This window comes from Tyto alba, unplaced genomic scaffold (genome assembly GCF_018691265.1).
Source record: "Tyto alba isolate M040663 unplaced genomic scaffold, T.alba_DEE_v4.0 Super-Scaffold_33, whole genome shotgun sequence".
NCBI classification, from domain to species: domain Eukaryota; kingdom Metazoa; phylum Chordata; class Aves; order Strigiformes; family Tytonidae; genus Tyto; species Tyto alba.
In genome coordinates this window covers 17103408-17121850 of record NW_024881308.1, presented here as the reverse complement: position 1 = coordinate 17121850, position 18443 = coordinate 17103408, and the positions used below count along the sequence as shown (strand labels likewise).

Sequence of the window (18443 nt, the reverse complement as noted above, 5' to 3'; positions counted from 1 at the left end):
GGATGGAGCCGGGACAAAGGGGCCACCGCCCCGCCCCTCCCCCCCGGCAGCCTCGCCCTCCACAAAGACCCAAAAGGGCCGTTTTTTGCCCCAAGCCGAGCCAGGGAAGGGGCCGCGGAGCTGCTGCACCCGGGCAGGGAAAGGCACCCGCTGCACCGGGCACCCCCGAGGGAGGAAGGAACAAAGCGCCTCATGAGTGAATACAAAATCAGGAGTTTATTATTACAAAAAATACCTTTTTTTTTTTTTTTTTTTTCTCTTAAGAAAAAAAATATTTTAATACAATGTCTTCCTAAGAAGGAGGCAAGGCAGCCCTGATGGCATCAGCCGGGATCCCCAAGCCAGGTGTGACGCCGGGGAGCAGGCGGGGGCCCCAAAACCACCAAATCCCATAAGCGCTGGAAGGATCCAGCCCTGAGGAAACAAAGAGAAAAGGCTCTGCCACCCCGACACTCAGAGTACTTTCTGCTCACTCCCTTGAGCCTTCAAACTCCTTCAAAGCTCAGGAATGTTTCCAAGAAAGAAAAAACCCACCACCAAAAATCAAGACATTGAGTTAAACCCCCGTCAATGCCACGACAGCGCTGTTCAGGCCGCAGTAGTGCGCTAGAGGCAGCCAGCCCTGGTACCACACAATCACCTCAGTGGCATTTTTAAAACAACATTAAAGTTCTGTACTCAGGCTTTGGACCAAAAAATAAAATTAGTCACGGGAGTACCTACCAAAAGGCAGTGGTCAAGGCGAGTCTCACCACATCGGGATTATCGGTGTTCCCAGAACTAAGATGTACTGGGCCAAAGGAAGGGGTTTGGGGCTGTTTCACCATCAGTGAACACTTCCCGAAGTTACCTCCACTGGCAACTTCCTCCCCAGACAAAGGTTCTGCTGTCAGAGGGGTTATTTTGCAAAGTACAAAAACAAACAAGAAAACAGAAACCATTACCACAGACCTAGGTACGACATAAACCAACCCGTACTACAGCTACTTTAAAAGTCTCACCTCAAAACCAGTTTCATTTCTACCACGGATCGCCACCTGACCTCAACAGCTACAAGCCCTAAACCTCCAACTCCCGCCGGGGTCCCCGCACGCGCCTTCTCTCCAGTCTAAGGATGGGCTGAAGCGGCAGATGCCACATTCAGACACGGCCCCGTCGCAATTCTCTAGCACCCCTGGAGAGACCCGGGTGCCCCACGGCACCGCTGCGCAGGAGATCTCTTTTGGCAGGGCAATGGAAACCCAGGCACTGAGGTGACATGGCTCTAAGGAAGGCAACAGCGGCTCTCGATAAAACCCAGAGCTGATTTCCAATCCTGAGCTTTATCTTGCACTCCCTTTCCAGGGACTGTGATATTCCTGATGATACTTGGCACCTAAAAAGAACTTAGTGTCAGTTTTGGACAAGAAGCTTCACAACATCTCCAGGTAAAGTTTAAATTGAAACGAGGAAAAAAAAAAAAAAAAAAAAAAATTAGAAGAAGAAATCTGAGCAGCTTCTTCATGATTGCTGGTGAACCCCAAATAGTGAGAATGGAGAACTATATAAACTACAGCTTAAAAACTACATACAGTTTATAGTTTCCTATAAACTACACGATTTAAAGTTTCTTTTCTGTCTGGCCTCACACTGGAAATACCAGAGAAGTCAGACAGACCGGTCTGGAAGCGGCTCTGAGGAGTATCAGAGGGCTGAGGCAGGGCTGCGCCAGCCTGGCAGCGCACTCTGCAGGCGGGGAGAGCCGTCAGCACCGAGCGGTCCCTCGGCGGGGACCAAGCTCAGAGCCCTGAGAACTTCGGAGCCTGTTCCTCTTTGGGTCAGAATTCATCCCGTAATCTCGGCGGGTGGTCCATGCCAAAGAAGGAAGAAGGTTTTCCACGCACGTCGCGCTCCCTTTTCACAAAGGCAGTGAACGAAGAGACGCAGTTCCCAATAAAATGATCAGACTGGCCAAGAATGTACAAATCGATCTGAGGCACTTCTGGCTGCAGGCTGACAACCTTGATCTGCAGGGAAACAAGGAACACAAGCAAACCCAGTAATCCGTTATTCTAATCCAAATGCCTTGGCATAATATCAGAAATGGGAATATACAAAAAAAAGGGAGTGGATTCTGTCTTAAGTCACCTTAAAACTCATTTATGAATAGATAAATGCCAAAACAGCTTGAAAATCATTTTAGGTTTATTTAATCGAAGTATTTTTCAAGGAGGAATTTACTACCATGAAGGATAATGCTCTTCAACGTCTAGAAAGAGTTTTACAGTGTAATTTTTATTGGCATGAGCAAAATTTACTTTGAGATGCCAATATTTGTCTGTGAACAACATATCACACAACGGCCTGCCTGCTGTCCATGGCATCAACGGGCCAGAATCCAAGGAAGGTTTTTATTAAAACATTCCTGTCAGAATGAGTTTCTGAAAGACTCACCTTTCCTTGGAAGAACTGCTGTATTTCCGTCGTGTAGGGCTCAGAATCAGTAGCGATATAAACAGATTTAGCTTCTGTGTTTTTCACCCAGAGCTGGAGAGCACGCTTGATCTCTTTGAGGTCTGGCAGGCACATGTCCATGGTAAGAGGGACCGCAGCGCTTCGGTCGTAGCCCACACACTGAGGTGAAGCCATGAAGTGTGGCCCGGCCGTCCCATCCTTTAACATATTGCAAGCATTTTTCTATTGGAAGGAAAAAAAAAAGAGAAAATACCACGTTTGAATGGCAACAGTGGGAGAAAACACTACCACGGCCCCCACCTCCACCAGCAGCATTACAGCCCATTTGAAAGAGGAATCCCGACGGCATTGCTAACACACAGTGAGCTGCTGAACGCCAGCAGGTTCGGGCTGTCACCCCAGGCTGACTCCTCTTTGGGCAACTTCTTCCACAGAGCGTTAGCCACCAGCCTGGGGCGACTGCACGGGCTAGAGCAGCCAGCCTCACACAGGAACCATACCCAGTCTGAGCCGATCCTCAGATGAATTCCTACATAGGGCCTGACCAGCAGCGAATGAATATAGGCTTCTCCTTTCTTCACCATTTCATCAGACCACACGATGTATTTATGGAGGGGTCGGTGCTCCTCTAAGACTGGAAACTGGGCCGGAGCTCCAGGTAGGGCGAGTACAGGGTGCTCAGAGGGTGGAAATCTACAGAAAAAAAACCCAACAGACTGAAACATGACATCGTCTTGCAAAGGCTACTGTGCATGCATGTTGTGAAGGCTGGAATGGAAACTATGAACACCCAACAATACACAGCACCTATTGCTCCAAGTTCACCCAGGATGAATCCTAAGTGTTTTGCCATGTGAACAGAAGACTGAAGCAAAACTCAGGTAGCACGTTTCACCTCTAGACCTGGTAACAGATGAATCAGTATTATCTGACAGATGAAAGATAAGAATTTCATATGCAGAACGATGAGCTACCTAGCAATGAGAGCTTACATCTTCACCCCAGACTAGAGCAATTTTGTCACTCAAACTTACTGATATGACTAAAGTGGCTCCGAAGATGCGAGGTAGCCAGCTAAATACAGTTCATGATCAGCAACTGCAAATCAAACTATTTTTGCAGAATAATTACATATGTAATCAAATAACTAAACGTTCCTGGCTCAGAAGTCAATCAGCCTAAGAGTTCACACCTAATACTGCCCACAGGAAAAGCACACTCAACAAATATTAAATGGAAAAGGCGTTAAGATTTTTAATTACATTGCTAACTAGCCACTTCAGTCTCTCCCCCAAAAGACAAAGGCTTTACACAGTGACTAGCACAGCTGGTTTTGTTATTCTATAGTGGCACGCCAGCACTTTCCCATCTTCTTGCTACCTTTGGATCCAATGGTCCTTGTAAGCAGAACTGAAGGAGATTCCCTTGAAGAGCTCAGACTTATCAAAATTCACTTGGAACTGATCCCAGAAGGGACCAAACGGATTTCCATCCTGCAAAGCAAAGCGATATGTTCATTCAGTGAACACGCAGAGCCTGAAAGGCACGCCTAGCAAGATCCTGGGGCACAAAGCTGGAGAGGTTTTCTGTTACAGGAGAAATGCAGATGGAGTACAAGAGCCTGTTTGTCACATTTAGCTCCACATCAGAGTGAAGCACAGAGAAAGAGGGAAGCACATCTAAGAAAGTCACCTGAGAGCTTAGGTAAAGGCTGTATTAAAAGAACAAGAACAGCACGGCTCTCAAACTTGTATTTAAGAGGTTGCTTTAAAACCAAGGGCACAACAGTACCACAGCTGCAAACCAGGCTGAGACCACTACGCTTGGTAACAGATCTGCTCTCCTTACTGTTGTGATCAAGTCTGAAGGGACAAAACCTGCTTACATGCGCCATCCTCCTGAACCCCAAGCATCTGCTGACAAAGGAAAGTGTGAAGGCACAGCCAGCCCCACCGACGGGGTAAAGGAACGCCACGCAGGCTGCTGTGGGGTGGGTCACTCCTGAGTTTGCCGCTCGGTGGTGACCTCAATGAGTCTGTAATTCCCTCTGGAACAGCAGCCGAGTTAAACTGCGCCCCACGGGGACGGAGCAGGAACTCACCTTCATGGGGCAAGTGCTTTTGTCAGCACTTCTCTGAGCCGCCGCCTCGAAGCAGTAAGCCACTCGCTCGCCCGGCGGCCAGTGAACGGGCGCCAGCGTCTCCATGAAGTCCTCTAGGGCGATCACCCGGTGGTAGCGCAGGAGCGGCTCCAGCTTGAAGTGCTCCGCGTAGGGAACGTGCAGCTGGGGACGACAGCGACCGCCTGACTCGCGGCCCCGGGGCCCGCACCTCACCCCCGGGGGAGAGCCCCCCCCGCCCCGCCCGCCGCCCGCGCCCCCTCCCCGGGCTCACGTTGGTGTAGGGCGGGCGGTGGTGACGGTACTCGATCCACGGCGGCACGGCCAGGGTCCGGTTGAGGGCGCGGGCGAAGGCCAGGGCTCCCAGGAAGTGCTCGGCCTGGTTCCCGAATCGGCCTGCGAGAGGGGCGAGAGCGGGGCCTCAGCCGGGGCCTCCACCGGGGGGGGGGGTGCTCCGCGGCGGGGGCTCCGCGCCGCGGCGGGGACGCCTCACCCATGCAGGGACAGTAGAGCAGGTAACCGGCCGCGTCCCAGGCGGGGGCCGCGCCGCCTCCCCGCAACGAGAAGAGGAGGAAGAGGAGGAGAACCGGGACCGGCGACGCCGCCATGGCGGCTCGGCGGAGGTCAACGGGAGGCGGCCCCGTCCCGGCATGCCCCGGGGCCCGCCGGAACGGCCGCTCTAGCGGGAAGCGGACACCATCGAGGCGGAAGCGGGAGAGCGACGTCACTCCCACAATGCCCCGCACAATGGGGCCGCCGCGGCCTGGGCCGGAGCCGCGCCCGGCGGGGCCCGGGGGAACGGGGTGAGTGCGGGGGGGGGGGGGGAGAGGGGCGGCACCGGGGGAGGGGGGGGGGTGAGGGGCGGTGTCACGGCGGCCCCCTCCCCTCGGCGGCGGGGTCGCCTCAGGGGAGGGGGGGGGCGTAGGCCGGGCCCGCCTCCCGCCCCTCAGGGCTGCGCCATGGTAACGGGCGGGGGCGGCACGTGTGGCACCGGCCGCCACCACCGGGCCAGGTCCTGGCGCCGTTTCCCTCCCGGGGCACCCGGCGGGGCTGCCGGGGAGGGCCCCGAGTTACCCCGGTACCCCGGATTGGGCCCTGCCCCCCCCCCCGCTGGGTGCCGCCAGCACGGCCGCACTGTGTCCTGGGGGCTTTGCAGCCTCTTTGGGGTTCAGTGAATGTAAAAAGCGGGTTTTTGTAGCAGAAATAAATCACCCCCCGCAGCCGCGTTGGCGTTTGGGGCTTTCCTGGTAGTGCGGGGAAGGGGTTCGGGCTTTTCGGCTCCAGCTTGTCATGTCAGGGGAGCGGAGGGTGAAAGAGGAGCTCGGTCAGGTGGGAAAATCCTCCTGCGGGGGTGGCGTGTCCGGTTCCATCCTATGGGGAAGGTGCGGCAGCTTCTTCCCGGGCTTTAAAAGCAAACGCAAACTTTACACAGAGCTTTTCCAAAACCTGTGAGTGATCAGCTGGGCGAAACTGATACTGAGGCTTGAGCAGCTCAACTGGAAAAATGAGCCTGTTTGGATGTAAAAACCTCCGTATCTGGAAACAGCCAGTGTCACTGCAGGAAAATAATGGTTTTCATAGGGGGAAGCAGGGAATCATGATGACGTGTGAGTTGGTGTTTGTGACTGTAGGAAAACTGTAAAAAAAGGGTGAATGTGAGATGTGTAGGGAGGCAGGAGATGATTTTTACATCTAGGTGTGGCATTGGCAAGGCTGGTACTGTGCATCTAGGCCTGGTACCGCTTTTCCTCCCTTACATTTAAAAAAACCTATATGGAATAATGGCAGAGGATGTCAAAAAGTCACAAAGTGATCTGAGGTCCAGAAGCAGAGTCTTGCAGTCAGGGGTCAGAGCTGGACTCGATGAGAACACCGTAAAGGCACGTAGGGTGTGATTTTGTCATGCTGGGGGAGGGAGGGACTTTGACAGACCTGCTCCGAGGGACGTTGCTGCGGCAGTTTGAGGTTTTCTGGGTGCTGGTTGTCGTGTAGGAAAGTCAGTAAGTGCAGGAGTGCTGCCGTGTCCCCGCCGGGCCGGTGCCAGGCCTGAGGCTGAGCTGGGATGGTGGCAGGAGCGGGGGTCGGAGCGCGACGCCCACTGTGGATTCTGGCCTCTGCTTTCCACCACCTAGCTGGCACCTTCTGCTGGAGCAAGTTTAAGTGTAACAGCTTAAAATAGCTTAGCAAACCTGAGGCGGGGGGACTGATCTGTCTGGGGGGGGGAAAAAATTAAGAAGAAATCACTTTTTGGCTAAGTAAGTCCCTCCAGCCACGCCGCTGTGCAGCTGTAGAACAGCCAGGCCAGTGCAGTGCAGAGCGGTGCGGCCTGTGGGGACGCAGGAGTCCCTGGGCCAACTTCTCTGTCCCTGCAGAAAGAAAAGTGGCAGTGCAGGAGCAGCTCCTCACAGTGGGACTCAGCAGGTAGAAGCCAAGGACGGCCAAATACAAACCAGGAACAAGAGATGCCCTTTAGAAAAGAAAAACTGCAGCTCCACAATCCAGGGGCTGGTCAGGCAGCCTGCCAGGCCCCGTGTCCCGGCCTCCCGCGCCTGCTGCACGCCCGCTCAGGCCCGAGCAGCACAGCTTTGCTGGTGATCTGGTCAGAGAACTCGGCCAGGCTCCTTTTTGTTTTTTTTCCTGATTAGATTTAACCTGGGCAGTTCCCTGATCTGGTTCCCAGCCTAGGTCACAGCCGAGGAATGGTGCTCTGTGTCACAGGGGTGACTTCGAGGGGCAGAAACTGTGCAGAAATGCTGGATTGGTACTTCGGACCGTATTTTGAGAAGGATTAAATAATGGGACAAACTGTCAAAGCAGGTAGCAGACTCTACCCCAGGGACTTTCTGTGAAGCCCGAGAGCTTTTTTGTACCATGTACCAACCTCATTGTTTTCTGCGCAATGACAAGTGGCTGGAATCTTATATCTAGCGTATGAGCTCTTCTAGCTTGAATTTGCACAAACCTGATGACTGCAGTAATCAAATATTTCCTCTCGGTTGGCAGCCAGTGGGAATCCAGCTCTCAGGTGGATTGTATTTTTTTCCAGCTCTTAACCAGTCTCTTAACCTGTGCAGAACTGAAGCAAAGGAATATTTGTCTGTTGAGGGGAGTTTTCTGTAACCAACTTCCCTGAGATTTCTGGAGCTGCATAGGCTAGACATATTTTTCCAGGACTAATACAAAACTTTCTAAGATAACCAAATTTCCCAGTGCTGGTACAAACACTGGTGTACAAGATGTTCTCTGTACAAGTGTAGGTGGAATGTTTCCACACAGCGGTGACTTTCTCTCTGGTGGCTACAGACTTAGAGTGAACAGGGAGCACACTGGAACTGTTACTAAGAAAACTAATTGAGTTTTTTAAAGAAATGTAAACAACTGGGTCACACAAACAGTTTGCTAGCCAAGCATCAATTATGTTGTTAAACTTCCACGGCTACTGTATTTCACTGATACTATGCAGGACCCTCATCTTGGTTTCTCTTTCTTACTCCAGAGCTATCAGCGTCCTAGGACATGCATTTAGATTTAGGAACAGACCCAAATAGGTAGAGTCCTTTTTTCTTGCTAGACCCTTCCAATTTTAAAAGAAAGTTGATGAAATTTTACAATAATCAGTTTCAGAGATTACCGTATCTTAACTCCTTTGTATTTGGGTTTCTGCTCTAAGGTGATAGTTTATGTGCCTTACTATTTCAGACAGCAAAATCCAAACTCTTGTTTTCTTTCAGGTAGCTTTGAAACTGGTACAGATGGCTGAGCTTGTTCAGAGGGAAAGAAGCAACTACCTGGTGAAAGTGGCAGAGGCTCCCAGAACGCCTGCACAGCTCTGAAGCAGGAGGTAGAGAACGTTTCTCTTTTCCGGCACACATCTCCTGCAGAGGTGAAATAATCACGGTCCCAGACATCTGCAGAGGAGCTCTGCTCTGAGCCCCAGGGCTCCTGCACCCCGAGGGCTGGGAGCAGCCGTCACCTCGCACTGGGTTGTGCCAAAGTGGCACCTCAGCAGTTCTAGTCCCTTATTGTTCTGCTCTGGCCAACTAGATTTAGCCTGCACAAAACTGAAATCTGTCCTTAGTGGGCATTCCCAAACCTCCTAGTGACACATTTTCTTGGAGTCGTCCTATTCCCAGTGTTTTCCATCCTGAGAGATCCATTCATGGCATTGTGGGTGATGGTGTAGTTACAGTTATTGTTATTTCAGCTATTCATAACGTTCAGTGGTGCACTTTCTTAATGGGGGTTGGTTAGTTCCCTCGTAGTTGCACATCCTGCCCACAACTGGCACTGGTATTGATGTGCAGGCAGGAAGTTCCTCCCTCTGAGGCAATCATGGAGTAAGAAAGAGCTTGAGGGTTTGGTGCTATTTTAAGAAGAGTTTCTCAGGCAGCTAAATTCAGTGAAAGAGAGCTTTTCTGGGGTTTACATTTCAGCTAACCGTTTACCAGTTTAGGTGTTGGTAGAACCATATGAAAATGCAGTGCTTTGCCACCGGGACAAACACAACTCGTGAACAACCTGCTAAGAGAGATTAATGCAGATTTTCATCAATATGAAAGCTAGCAGAGCATACAGGAGGTATATTTTGTTGAACAGGAAACAGTTTGAGCTTCCATTACCAATGGGTGAGAAAAAAAAAAAAAAATTGCTTATTACTGTGGAAAACTTGCTAATCCAGAGAGGCAGAATCTGCCCTACAGTAGAAAAGTGAAAATACAATGACTAATCACACCCTGAAGAGACGCAGCATCTGTTGCCTTCCTGAAAAAGGTATAATGTTGCTGATAATAGCAGGTTTTCTTCCCCAGCCCTGTTGACCCATGTGTGGTAATTCAAATCGGTTTGCTAGGAGTTGGTCCTGCTAGCGCACCAGGTTGGTAGCAGTGGATGAAAAAAAAAAAAAAATACAAGAGAACCGTAGTTCCTCTGAGAAGCTCTCGAAGGGAATTCCATGTGAGCAAAGATCAAGAGCAAGTGAGAATAGGCTGTGAAGAACATCAAAAAAGGGGATGAGAAGTGATCCACAAAACGCACGGGGAAAGGTGAGGTATTTAGAGCTGCAAAGAGACACCTACCTACAATATTTCAGGAGAAAATGCATGTAACGGGTAACGCTCGCTCTTAATAGTTGCAAAAATGTAATTCAGAAAAAGTTTAACATCATTTTATTAATGTAACAGGGGCTAAGGGAGAAAAGAACAAAATGCAAGCTGGAGGTGGGAGTTTCCCATGCCTGTGAACATGCTTCTTCACATGTTTGTAATGCTTGGTGGATGCTCACGCGTGTTTGTGCGCACGGGTGGAAGACGCAGTGTCTTAACGCCAACCCTTCTGTGATTTCAGATGAAGACGTTTTGCTACTAAAGCAGTTTGGTCACAGAGGGCTCCAACAGAAAACTGCACCGGGACAACAGCACGGCAAGGCGCCTGCAGGCTCGAGTTCTGCTTGACATGGCCATGTTCTACTAGACCTGCCATGACGGCATTTTTTCCCAGTGTTCCCAACTGGATTCAAGATGCAAAGCAGGAGGAGGAAGAGACAGGCTGGAAATTAGTCCCCAGACCAAGAGGTGAAGAGACCGAAAGTCAGGGAAAATGCCAATGTGAAATATCAGAGACTTCCTTCACTAATGTGGACAAGCTGAGAACTCACGCTCTTTCTCATACTGAGCAGAAACCGTACAACTGCCCTCAGCTGCACTGTGGCAAAGCCTTTGCTTCTAAGTACAAGCTGTATAGGTAGGTAACTGCTGAGTGCCTCTGCTGAACAGTGCTCCCCTGCCAGAAGAGAGGGGAAAACCCCTCCACCGTGTTCTTTTTTTGCTTGAATTTCTGAGAAGGTGGAGGAGGGGGAATGCCCTTGTTACCTTGCAAAGCAGTTGAGTCCCAGACGTTACCACACTTGGCATCTCTTTAAGCACCTTCCAGACAACCTCGGATAATGCTTTATCCTGAGCTCAAGCTGTTTTCTGTTTTACTAAGGAGGAAATTGAAGCAGAAAGTGAAGTTCAGAGATTAAAAAACAAAATGAAAAGCAAGAATAGCATTCACATTTCATAAGGTCTACCTCTAACTTTAATCACAGGAATATTTCCATGGCAGCTATTCTTCTAGCATGAAGAAGTAGAGTTCCCGGTTACGTACTGAAACACAGCATAGAATAATTAAGCTGTATGATCACTGGGAACTTGAAACTAGATGAACCACAGTGTCAGAGAGTGTAAGAGACCAAGGTGAAATGAGTCCACAGTGGCTGTCAACAGACATTGCCACACTCTGGTGCCTCCTGATGAAACGAAGCCGTCTCCCCAGCAGATGAGCGTTGCTTGTCCTGAATTACCAAGGGTTCCTTTGCCATTTCCCCCTTTGATAGCCTCAGCAGAGAGGACAGGAGCTGAGTAGACGACTAAAGCGCCCCTGTGCAGAGGTGGTGCATTCTAGGCAGGACGGGCACTGCTGAGACAGACTCCGTAGCTGTTGCTTGAAGTGTCGTGCTGTGCCTGGAGAGGCCCTGCTGCCCGGGCTGTCAGGGCCGCGTCCTGCAGTGGCGGTAAAATGCCATCTGGGATTTCTGTGGCAGGAAGTGTAGAACCCAAGGCAAATTTTGAGAAAGTAGCGTGTGTTCTCTTAGGAGTTGTAGCCTGGTCTAAACTTTCCCGCTTTTCTCCCAAAAGGCATATGGCCACGCACTCTGCTCAGAAGCCTCATCAGTGCATGTACTGCGAGAAGATGTTTCACCGGAAAGATCACCTTCGCAACCACCTCCAGACCCACGATCCCAACAAGGAGGCCCTCCACTGCCCCGAGTGCGGCAAGAACTACAACACGAAACTCGGCTTCAGGCGACACCTGGCCATGCACGCGGCTGCCAGCGGCGATCTCAGCTGCAAGGTGTGCCTCCAGACGTTTGAAAGTACCCAGGTCCTGCTGGAGCACCTCAAAGCCCATTCCAGGCGGGCTTCTGGCGGAGCGAAGGAGAAGAAGCATCCGTGTGACCACTGTGACAGGCGCTTCTACACCCGGAAAGACGTGCGGAGGCACTTGGTGGTGCACACGGGGCGGAAGGACTTCTTGTGCCAGTACTGTGCTCAGAGGTTTGGGCGGAAAGATCATCTGACCAGGCACATGAAGAAAAGCCACTCCCAGGAACTGCTGAAGATTAAGACGGAGCCAGTCGACATGCTGGGTCTCCTAAGCTGCAGCTCGTCTGTCGCAGTGAAAGAAGAGCTGAGTCCCGTCCTGTGTATGGCATCCAGAGACATGATAGGTGGTAAGAGCTTCCCTGGCATGTTGCCTGTGGGCATGTACAGCACGCATCTCCAAACCATGCCAAGCTCAGGGATGCCCCATTCTTTGGTTCCTAATTCTCTTCCAATGGGGATGAGCTATCCTCTGGAGTCTTCTTCTCCCATCTCCTCCCCACCGCAACCTCCTCCAAAGTATCAGCTTGGATCTACCTCATATTTGCCTGAGAAACTACCCAAAGTAGAGGTGGACAGCTTTTTGTCAGACTTCCCTGGCAGCCTGTCTCTCTCGTCTGGTGAGCCTCAGTCCTCTTCGCCTCAGCCACCCCCCCTGGATGAGCCTTTGCTTTCCAAGAGCCCTGCTAACCTTTCAGAGGCTCTCTGTGCTGCTAACATGGACTTTTCTCACCTTCTTGGCTTCCTCCCCCTAAATCTTCCTCCTTGCAATCCGCCCGTATCATCGGGGGGATTGGTCATGGGCTACTCACAGGGGGAGACACAGCCACTGCTTACCACTTTGCAACATCAACCTCAAGAATCTCCTGGAGCTGGGGCCTCGCTGAACTTTGGGCCCCTTCATTCATTGCCCCCTGTCTTCACCTCCAGCTTGAGCACAACCACGCTGCCACGTTTCCACCAGGCATTCCAATAAGCTGAAAATAGCACTGGAGAACAGATCTTTCAGTCACCCTTTTGTGGAGAGCCTTAAAAACGCACAACTCTTACTTCCCTTTGGGGTGTGAAAGCTTTGCAAAGTCGTTTCAGACAGGAGGTTTCTGATCTCTGGAGGGAGCACTTGTAGACTGGAACAGCAGCTATCCCCATGCAAGTCCCAGTCCTGTACAGCGAAAAGATGTCAGCTAATAGACTGGATATATTTTATCTAATTTTTAATCTGTGAATCAGGAGCCGCGCTTAGCACTGACCTTCCCTGAGATCCCGGAGCTATGTTCCTCTTTGGGAAGGGACTGTCCCTGAGAAGGAGTTGAGACTCTTTCATCTTGGGCTAAACTTTTGAAGAGTCCAGCTTCCATTTCATGTGATCACACTGCAATTCTGGCAGAACAGCCAACACCTCCACACGGAGAAGGAGGAGAAGTCAGGATACCCGCTCTGTATGAAGCCAACAGGGAAGAGGCTGTCCTTCCCCACTACCTCTCCCCTCACCTAATACAGCTTACTCCACCGAACACAGCTTACTCCACATCAGTGTTAAGCAACAAGACCGTTTACATAGTGAATTCAGAGATGTCACCTCATTCTTCTTTGCGGAACCGTTAGGTTAAACTCATTACAGTGAACATTGTTTACACAACGCAAATCTGTTTCCGCCATTACAAAAAATTAGGAGGCACCAGAATACACTGGGTTTATGTCTGGTGTAGCTAGAACACTGTTTACACAATGAAGTCAGGTTGCACTGATTTCTCTTCACTTATCATGTTCTTCCCCCATGGGGAAATACACTGCTTGTTGGACCACTTCAGCCTCTGCCACTGTAGGCAGCAGCTTCCCACGTTTTCTCTCTGGCTTTCCACAGGTCAAGGGGACGGATGGAGCAGCTCGCGCAGCTTAGCTTGTTTTGTGGTGCATGGATAGAGCTCTTTGAATTATCTGCCCCGGGCAAACAGATCCTGCGTCTGTTCTGGAAACCAAAGCGCGTGAGGCGGCCGGGCTGGGAGCTCTGAGCGCTGCCGCAGCAGGCGCGGATGGGAACGGGCCCCGCTCCAGAGATTCCTTGGAGACGAGGAACAGAGTACGAGGTTCTAGGGGTTTTCACCACAACAGCTCAGTGAGGTCAGTACCCTTTTGGCTTATCCGTGAAGCAATCTCAAGAGAGGCATTTTCACCTCAGCCCGAGGGTGAGAACATCCAGGAATCGGGAGGAAAAATTGGTCCCAGCTTCACGTATGCTCTGTCGGTGTATCTGAAGTGTTTTCCCCAACACTAAGAGTTCCAACAAACGCTGAGGTTTTGGGTCTGCAGTCACCCTTTCACTTAGGATTTGGTTCCTCTGGCCTTCCCGTTCTCTCCTTCCGGAGCCTGGCCTCCTGCAGTTTGCGTCCTGCTTCCCTTGCTCCCCGCCCCACCTCTGGATTTCTTCCCTGGAGTGCCCCCCCGCCGAGGGCGGCCGGCTCCCGCTCCCCCCGAGCGTCGGGGCCGCCTCGGCTCCGGTTCCCCCGCGCGCTCGCGCTGCGGGTGCTGGCGCGTGGAGCTCCGGCCCGCTCTGCGGTGGTGTGCGTTCAGGGGAGCCCCGCGGATCTTCGCACCTCGGCACGGAGGAACCGCTGTAGGCCACTGTAAGCCAGGAAGCCCGTCGATACCATTCTCCATAAGTCTAGAAAATGCAAAATCTACCTCTACTCGCTTATCTCAGCTCCTTCAGTGAAGCCAGGTGCTGTCCTCCCGCCTCTCCCCAGAGTGCGCCCAGTTCAGTCCATGCATTTTACTTTCTGCTGAGCCATTGACCCCCCCAGCGTGACATTAGCCGCGCCTCATTTGTTCATAGGCTTGTCCCTCTTCCGTTTTACTCAAGAATTTTATTTTTAATTTAGCTTAGTAATTTTTCCCAGAATGACTGTTTAGTGATCCACTGATTCTCCAAAACATAGATCAGTTGTTTTAGGTTAGCCAGCGATGCTGCAAATAATACTTTTGTATCAAAATGTAATATAAGATTTATTTACCTCAGCAATATCCTGTGGCAATGATCTCCCCGAGTTAAATGCAGTACTTCCTTTTTTCCACTGTAAAATGTTGCCTTTCGAAGTTCGACGAGTGCCTTCTTGTTCTCTAACATAGCAAAGGTAAATAGGGCATTTCAGCTAGTCTTCTGTTTACCGTCACTGAATACCTCAGGCCTGTCTTCTATTGCTTTTCTTTTTGCGAATTAAAGTTTCACACTGTTACCAATTTTATGCAAGCCTTATCCCTGTCTTCAGTTGAGAGGATTTTTTTTTTTTTTTTTTTTTTGAGAAATAAATGGTCAGAACTGACCACTTACTGCAAGTGAGGATTATCAGATTTATGCAATGCCATCACACACCTTCCTCCGTTTCAGAACATTCAGCTTTCTTGCTTTTTGCCTGCATTGTACTCTGAACAGATGCCATCACTGGAATTCCTTTAGCAGTGGTAGCTAAACTTAGAGCCAGGCATCTTTTTCCTACCACTAGTCTGTCAAAGAATAAATGGAATTTTGCTATTATTTGCACGTGTGATTTGCTTCCCGCAGCTGTTCTAACAAGCAGAATCGCAGTAACGTTTGTCGGTGAAGGGAGAGCCCAAGCCAGCACAGGGAGCGTGTTCGGAGGCGGCACGCTGGAGCCAGTGCCGGGTGCCTGCCCTGGAAAGTGGGCTCCAAGTTCCCGTTCCACAGCAGAGTTTCTGATCTGCAAGGATGGTTGTCAGCCAGTCTGAACCTAGTGGGGCTGATTCCATTTGAAATGCTGGGTACGCAATTCACGAGAGCAGTTATTTCCTGCGGCCGGTTGGCGAACCACTTTTCCCTGGTCCTAAGGAAAACATTTGAGCATCTGAGCCACGCCACTCGGGAGTCTGAGTTCAGTAGGAAGGACGTAGCAGGCCGGTCTGAAAATCGGTGGGGGTCGGCTGAGACGAGCTCCTGCTCGCGCGGCTGTGGGTGAAGCCCCCCGCTAGCTCGCCGCACGGGGCGGGGGGTGCTGCGGCAGAGCCTGGAAAACCTCCTGGGCAGGGGGGGGCAGGACCCTGAGGGGTGGGGAACGGCAGCCGTGAGGCTAGCTAGGGGATTGATAAAGAAAAAAACCCAAGGAGTGTCATCCCACAAAGGATTTGGTTTTGATGTGGGGTTTGGGTTTTGGTTTTTTTTTTTTTGTTAAATCGAGGTTTAGGGATATTTAAGTCAACGTGCTACTTTCTCTCCCAAATTCATTATTAATGCAGGAAATAGGAGCCTGCAGGGGAGGGTGGGGAATGTGAAACAGCGGCTCGGGCCATCGGTGTGTGTGAGCACAGGGGCGTTCATCGGCCGATCGCCGGGGGCAGCGAGGGCAGGGCTCAGGGTACGGGGACGCCGCGGCGAGTCAGCCAGGGCAAACACCAAACCGGGGCATCTCGGGAGGCACAAAATGCTTTTGGTGGAAGAGAGGGGGTTTTTTAAAGCAGTGTTTTCCCAGCGGCTCAATAAATACAGGAGACAGGAGGCAAGGCCGGACTTCACAGCGAGGCAGGGCAGCGGAGAGGCGCTGGGATGTGAGACGCCAAGGGAGGCTGAGCCTGGCAGGGCTGATGGAAGACGCCGGTAGCAAACGTTGTGCCAGACGAAATCTCAGCCTCTTGTCCCGCGAGCAGTGAGCGAGGCAGGCGCCGAAGCTGCAGAGCATTGTAAGTGCTGACTGAAGGACTTCGCCAGCGGCAGAGCCCGGCGAACCACCCTGCTAGGACACGTTTAGTCCAGGCAGAGCTGTGTCAGAAAGGCGGCATCGGACCGAGCCCGAGAGGAGCAACTACAGCAGATAATTGGTCAGGAGGGTTTAGTTAAGTAAGGAAATATCTTAAAGTGTGGCTGATCTGGGGGGCATTCAAGACCAATCGGAACAGGGCGAACAACAAAGATATAAAATCATAGAGCTCAGAGCTGTGGAAGGACAGGACATGGACACGCCAGCCATCACCAGTCAGACCCCAACTTCTCATAAAGTCCCACTAGAAATGACTCCAGCTCGCTCGTTCGAAAATACACAAGGTGAGCCATTGCCACGGCAGCAGAGGGTTAACTCACCTAGCCAGCCCTGCCCAGGCTCGGATTTCCAGAGCTGTGTGAAAGTCTGAAGATCTTTTTCCCCATGGGATTACGGGTCGCTCAAAACCCATCCGTGTGAAGGAACAACGTGTTAACTTGCATTTGCTTCCACTGGATTTCACTTGACAGAATATCCACGTACGGCATTTTGACAGACCCTGTTCAGCTGTCTCACAACAGTGCCTGCTCTTTAGCCTCACTGTTGAAAAATGCTGTCACTTCAATGGGAATCCCTTTTTTTCCTCTGGTAGATTGAGGATTTCAGTACTTTTGTTGGGAGCTCAGCTCTTTGTTCTTTAATTCCTTCCTTGCTGACAGGTGAATAGCAGCCGCTTGGAAGATTTCCTGCAGTTCACTGAAAAATCCCCATTTCCTTTCTCCACCATTGCATCACCTTTGCTATCTGGGAAGAATAGCCCCGCAGAGGCATTTTCTACTGCCTACAATTCCAGTTTTTACAAAGAAATCTTCAAAGATGCTCTCCCCATCGCTCTACCTTCTTGCTTATCCTCTCTAATCCCGGGTACTTGGGCTCACTGAATTCTCCCTCGGGTGCCTATTTTTAGTTAATTGCCTGCCCAAGCCTTGCAGATTCTCTGCCACCGAAGAGTGAAGTGGACGAATGGCTTGAGCAGAAGCACTTCATTAAAACTTTCTGGGGTTCCATCTTTATCCGAAATCTGCTTCTTTTTCATAACTTATTTCTTGTATTTCTCCCAGTTCTCAGAGATGGGAGCTGCCCTCTGAAGCTCGGAACGCCATCCCGCCTGCTGCCCGCCGGGCTGGAGCAGGGGGTTTGGTTTAGCCTGACCTGGGCCAGGACCTGGGGAACCCCGGACTCTCTTTTCCCTTGCGGAGCAGCCGAGAGCTGCCCAGGGACCCGCGCCACGAGCCCGGCAGCCCCCAGCCCTCGCCCGCTCCCCCCGCCAGCACGTCTCCTCCGGGGCTGCGCCGGCCCTGCCGCCGGCACCGCGCTCGCCCCACGGCCCCGACGTCCTCGCTTCCATCTGGGCTGCAACCGGGATCCTCGAGGAATCTCCCCGCGCGTCGCAGCCGGGCTGTGGCCCCGGGTAAGGAGTTTGCTCCCAGAGCACGTCCCCCCGCAGGCTCCTGCGCGAGCTGCACCCGGAGCCACCGCGCGCCGTTGCACACCCTCGCCGCGAAGAAGCGCTTCAGCCTGCCACAGGGACGGGGCGAGCGAAAATCCAGCTGGTGACTGCACGATCATACCCCGGCAAACAGCCCCCCTTCTGCCTCTCACAAGTCTACACGAGATCAGCCTCGCTTTCCTACCAAAAGTACGTTTTCTCTCCTAGGCGCACAGGCAGGCTTGAGGGAAGAGAGTGAAGCATCTTCCCCACTGTGTGCTCGCAGCCACAGCTGCGCCCACGGGCGTCGCTTCCACCAGTGCCTGAGTACCGGCACGCACGGAGAACGTAGAGGACGTGGAGGTGGCTGCTCCGTGCCGGGAGGGCGCAGCGACAAGGGGAGTTAGAGGCACCACAAAAGATAACAGGGAATTCAGAAGCCATTTTTTAAAAAATCACTATTAAGTAGGTCAGCTTTTCATTTTCAGTTCGGGGAAAAATCCTCAACGTTCAAGCATCTGGTTGAAAACCACCCCTCACTTCAACAGCCGCCTTCCCCTCCGCTCCCCACCCCTGCTCACGTACGGCGGCTCCCCCTGAAGCGACTTGGTGAGCGGACGACCAGCTCTGGCCGAGCGGGCTGGGGGGCAGCCGGGGGGCAGCTGGGGGGCAGCCGGGGGGCAGCCGGGGGCAGCCGGGGGGCAGCCAGGGGGCAGCCGGGCAGCCGGGGGGCTGCCGGGGGGCAGCCGGGGGCC

At 52.0% G+C, this 18443-nt stretch overlaps 2 protein-coding genes across 2 annotated transcripts; one reads left to right on the top strand and one right to left on the bottom strand.

Moving 5' to 3' along the window:
• Positions 1–225: 225 nt before the first annotated feature.
• On the bottom strand, positions 226–5270 carry POFUT1 (protein O-fucosyltransferase 1). Its single transcript, XM_042800975.1, has 8 exons — positions 5067–5270; positions 4848–4969; positions 4556–4738; positions 3835–3947; positions 2955–3147; positions 2434–2676; positions 724–2006; positions 226–414 (listed from the first exon to the last, which is right to left on the bottom strand). Exons 1-7 carry the CDS (start codon positions 5179–5181, stop codon positions 1818–1820), a joined length of 1158 nt encoding a protein of 385 aa, XP_042656909.1. The 5' UTR covers positions 5182–5270; the 3' UTR covers positions 226–414; positions 724–1817.
• Positions 5266–15025, top strand: PLAGL2 (PLAG1 like zinc finger 2). Its single transcript, XM_042800974.1, has 4 exons — positions 5266–5376; positions 8305–8414; positions 9917–10312; positions 11248–15025. The coding sequence occupies exons 3-4, from the start codon at positions 10050–10052 to the stop codon at positions 12467–12469; spliced, it is 1485 nt and encodes a 494-aa protein (XP_042656908.1). The 5' UTR covers positions 5266–5376; positions 8305–8414; positions 9917–10049; the 3' UTR covers positions 12470–15025.
• The last annotated feature ends 3418 nt before the right edge of the window (positions 15026–18443 follow it).

Coding starts and splice junctions, on each gene's coding strand:
- POFUT1 (XM_042800975.1), bottom strand. CDS start 5,181: ATGGCGGCGTCGCCGGTCCCGGTTCTCCTCCTCTTCCTCCTCTTCTCG. Junction 4,970..5,066: donor GCTCTACTGTCCCTGCATGG/GTGAGGCGTCCC, acceptor CCCCTCTCGCAG/GCCGATTCGGGAACCAGGCC. Junction 4,739..4,847: donor ACCGCCCGCCCTACACCAAC/GTGAGCCCGGGG, acceptor TGTCGTCCCCAG/CTGCACGTTCCCTACGCGGA.
- PLAGL2 (XM_042800974.1), top strand. CDS start 10,050: ATGACGGCATTTTTTCCCAGTGTTCCCAACTGGATTCAAGATGCAAAG. Junction 10,313..11,247: donor TCTAAGTACAAGCTGTATAG/GTAGGTAACTGC, acceptor TTCTCCCAAAAG/GCATATGGCCACGCACTCTG.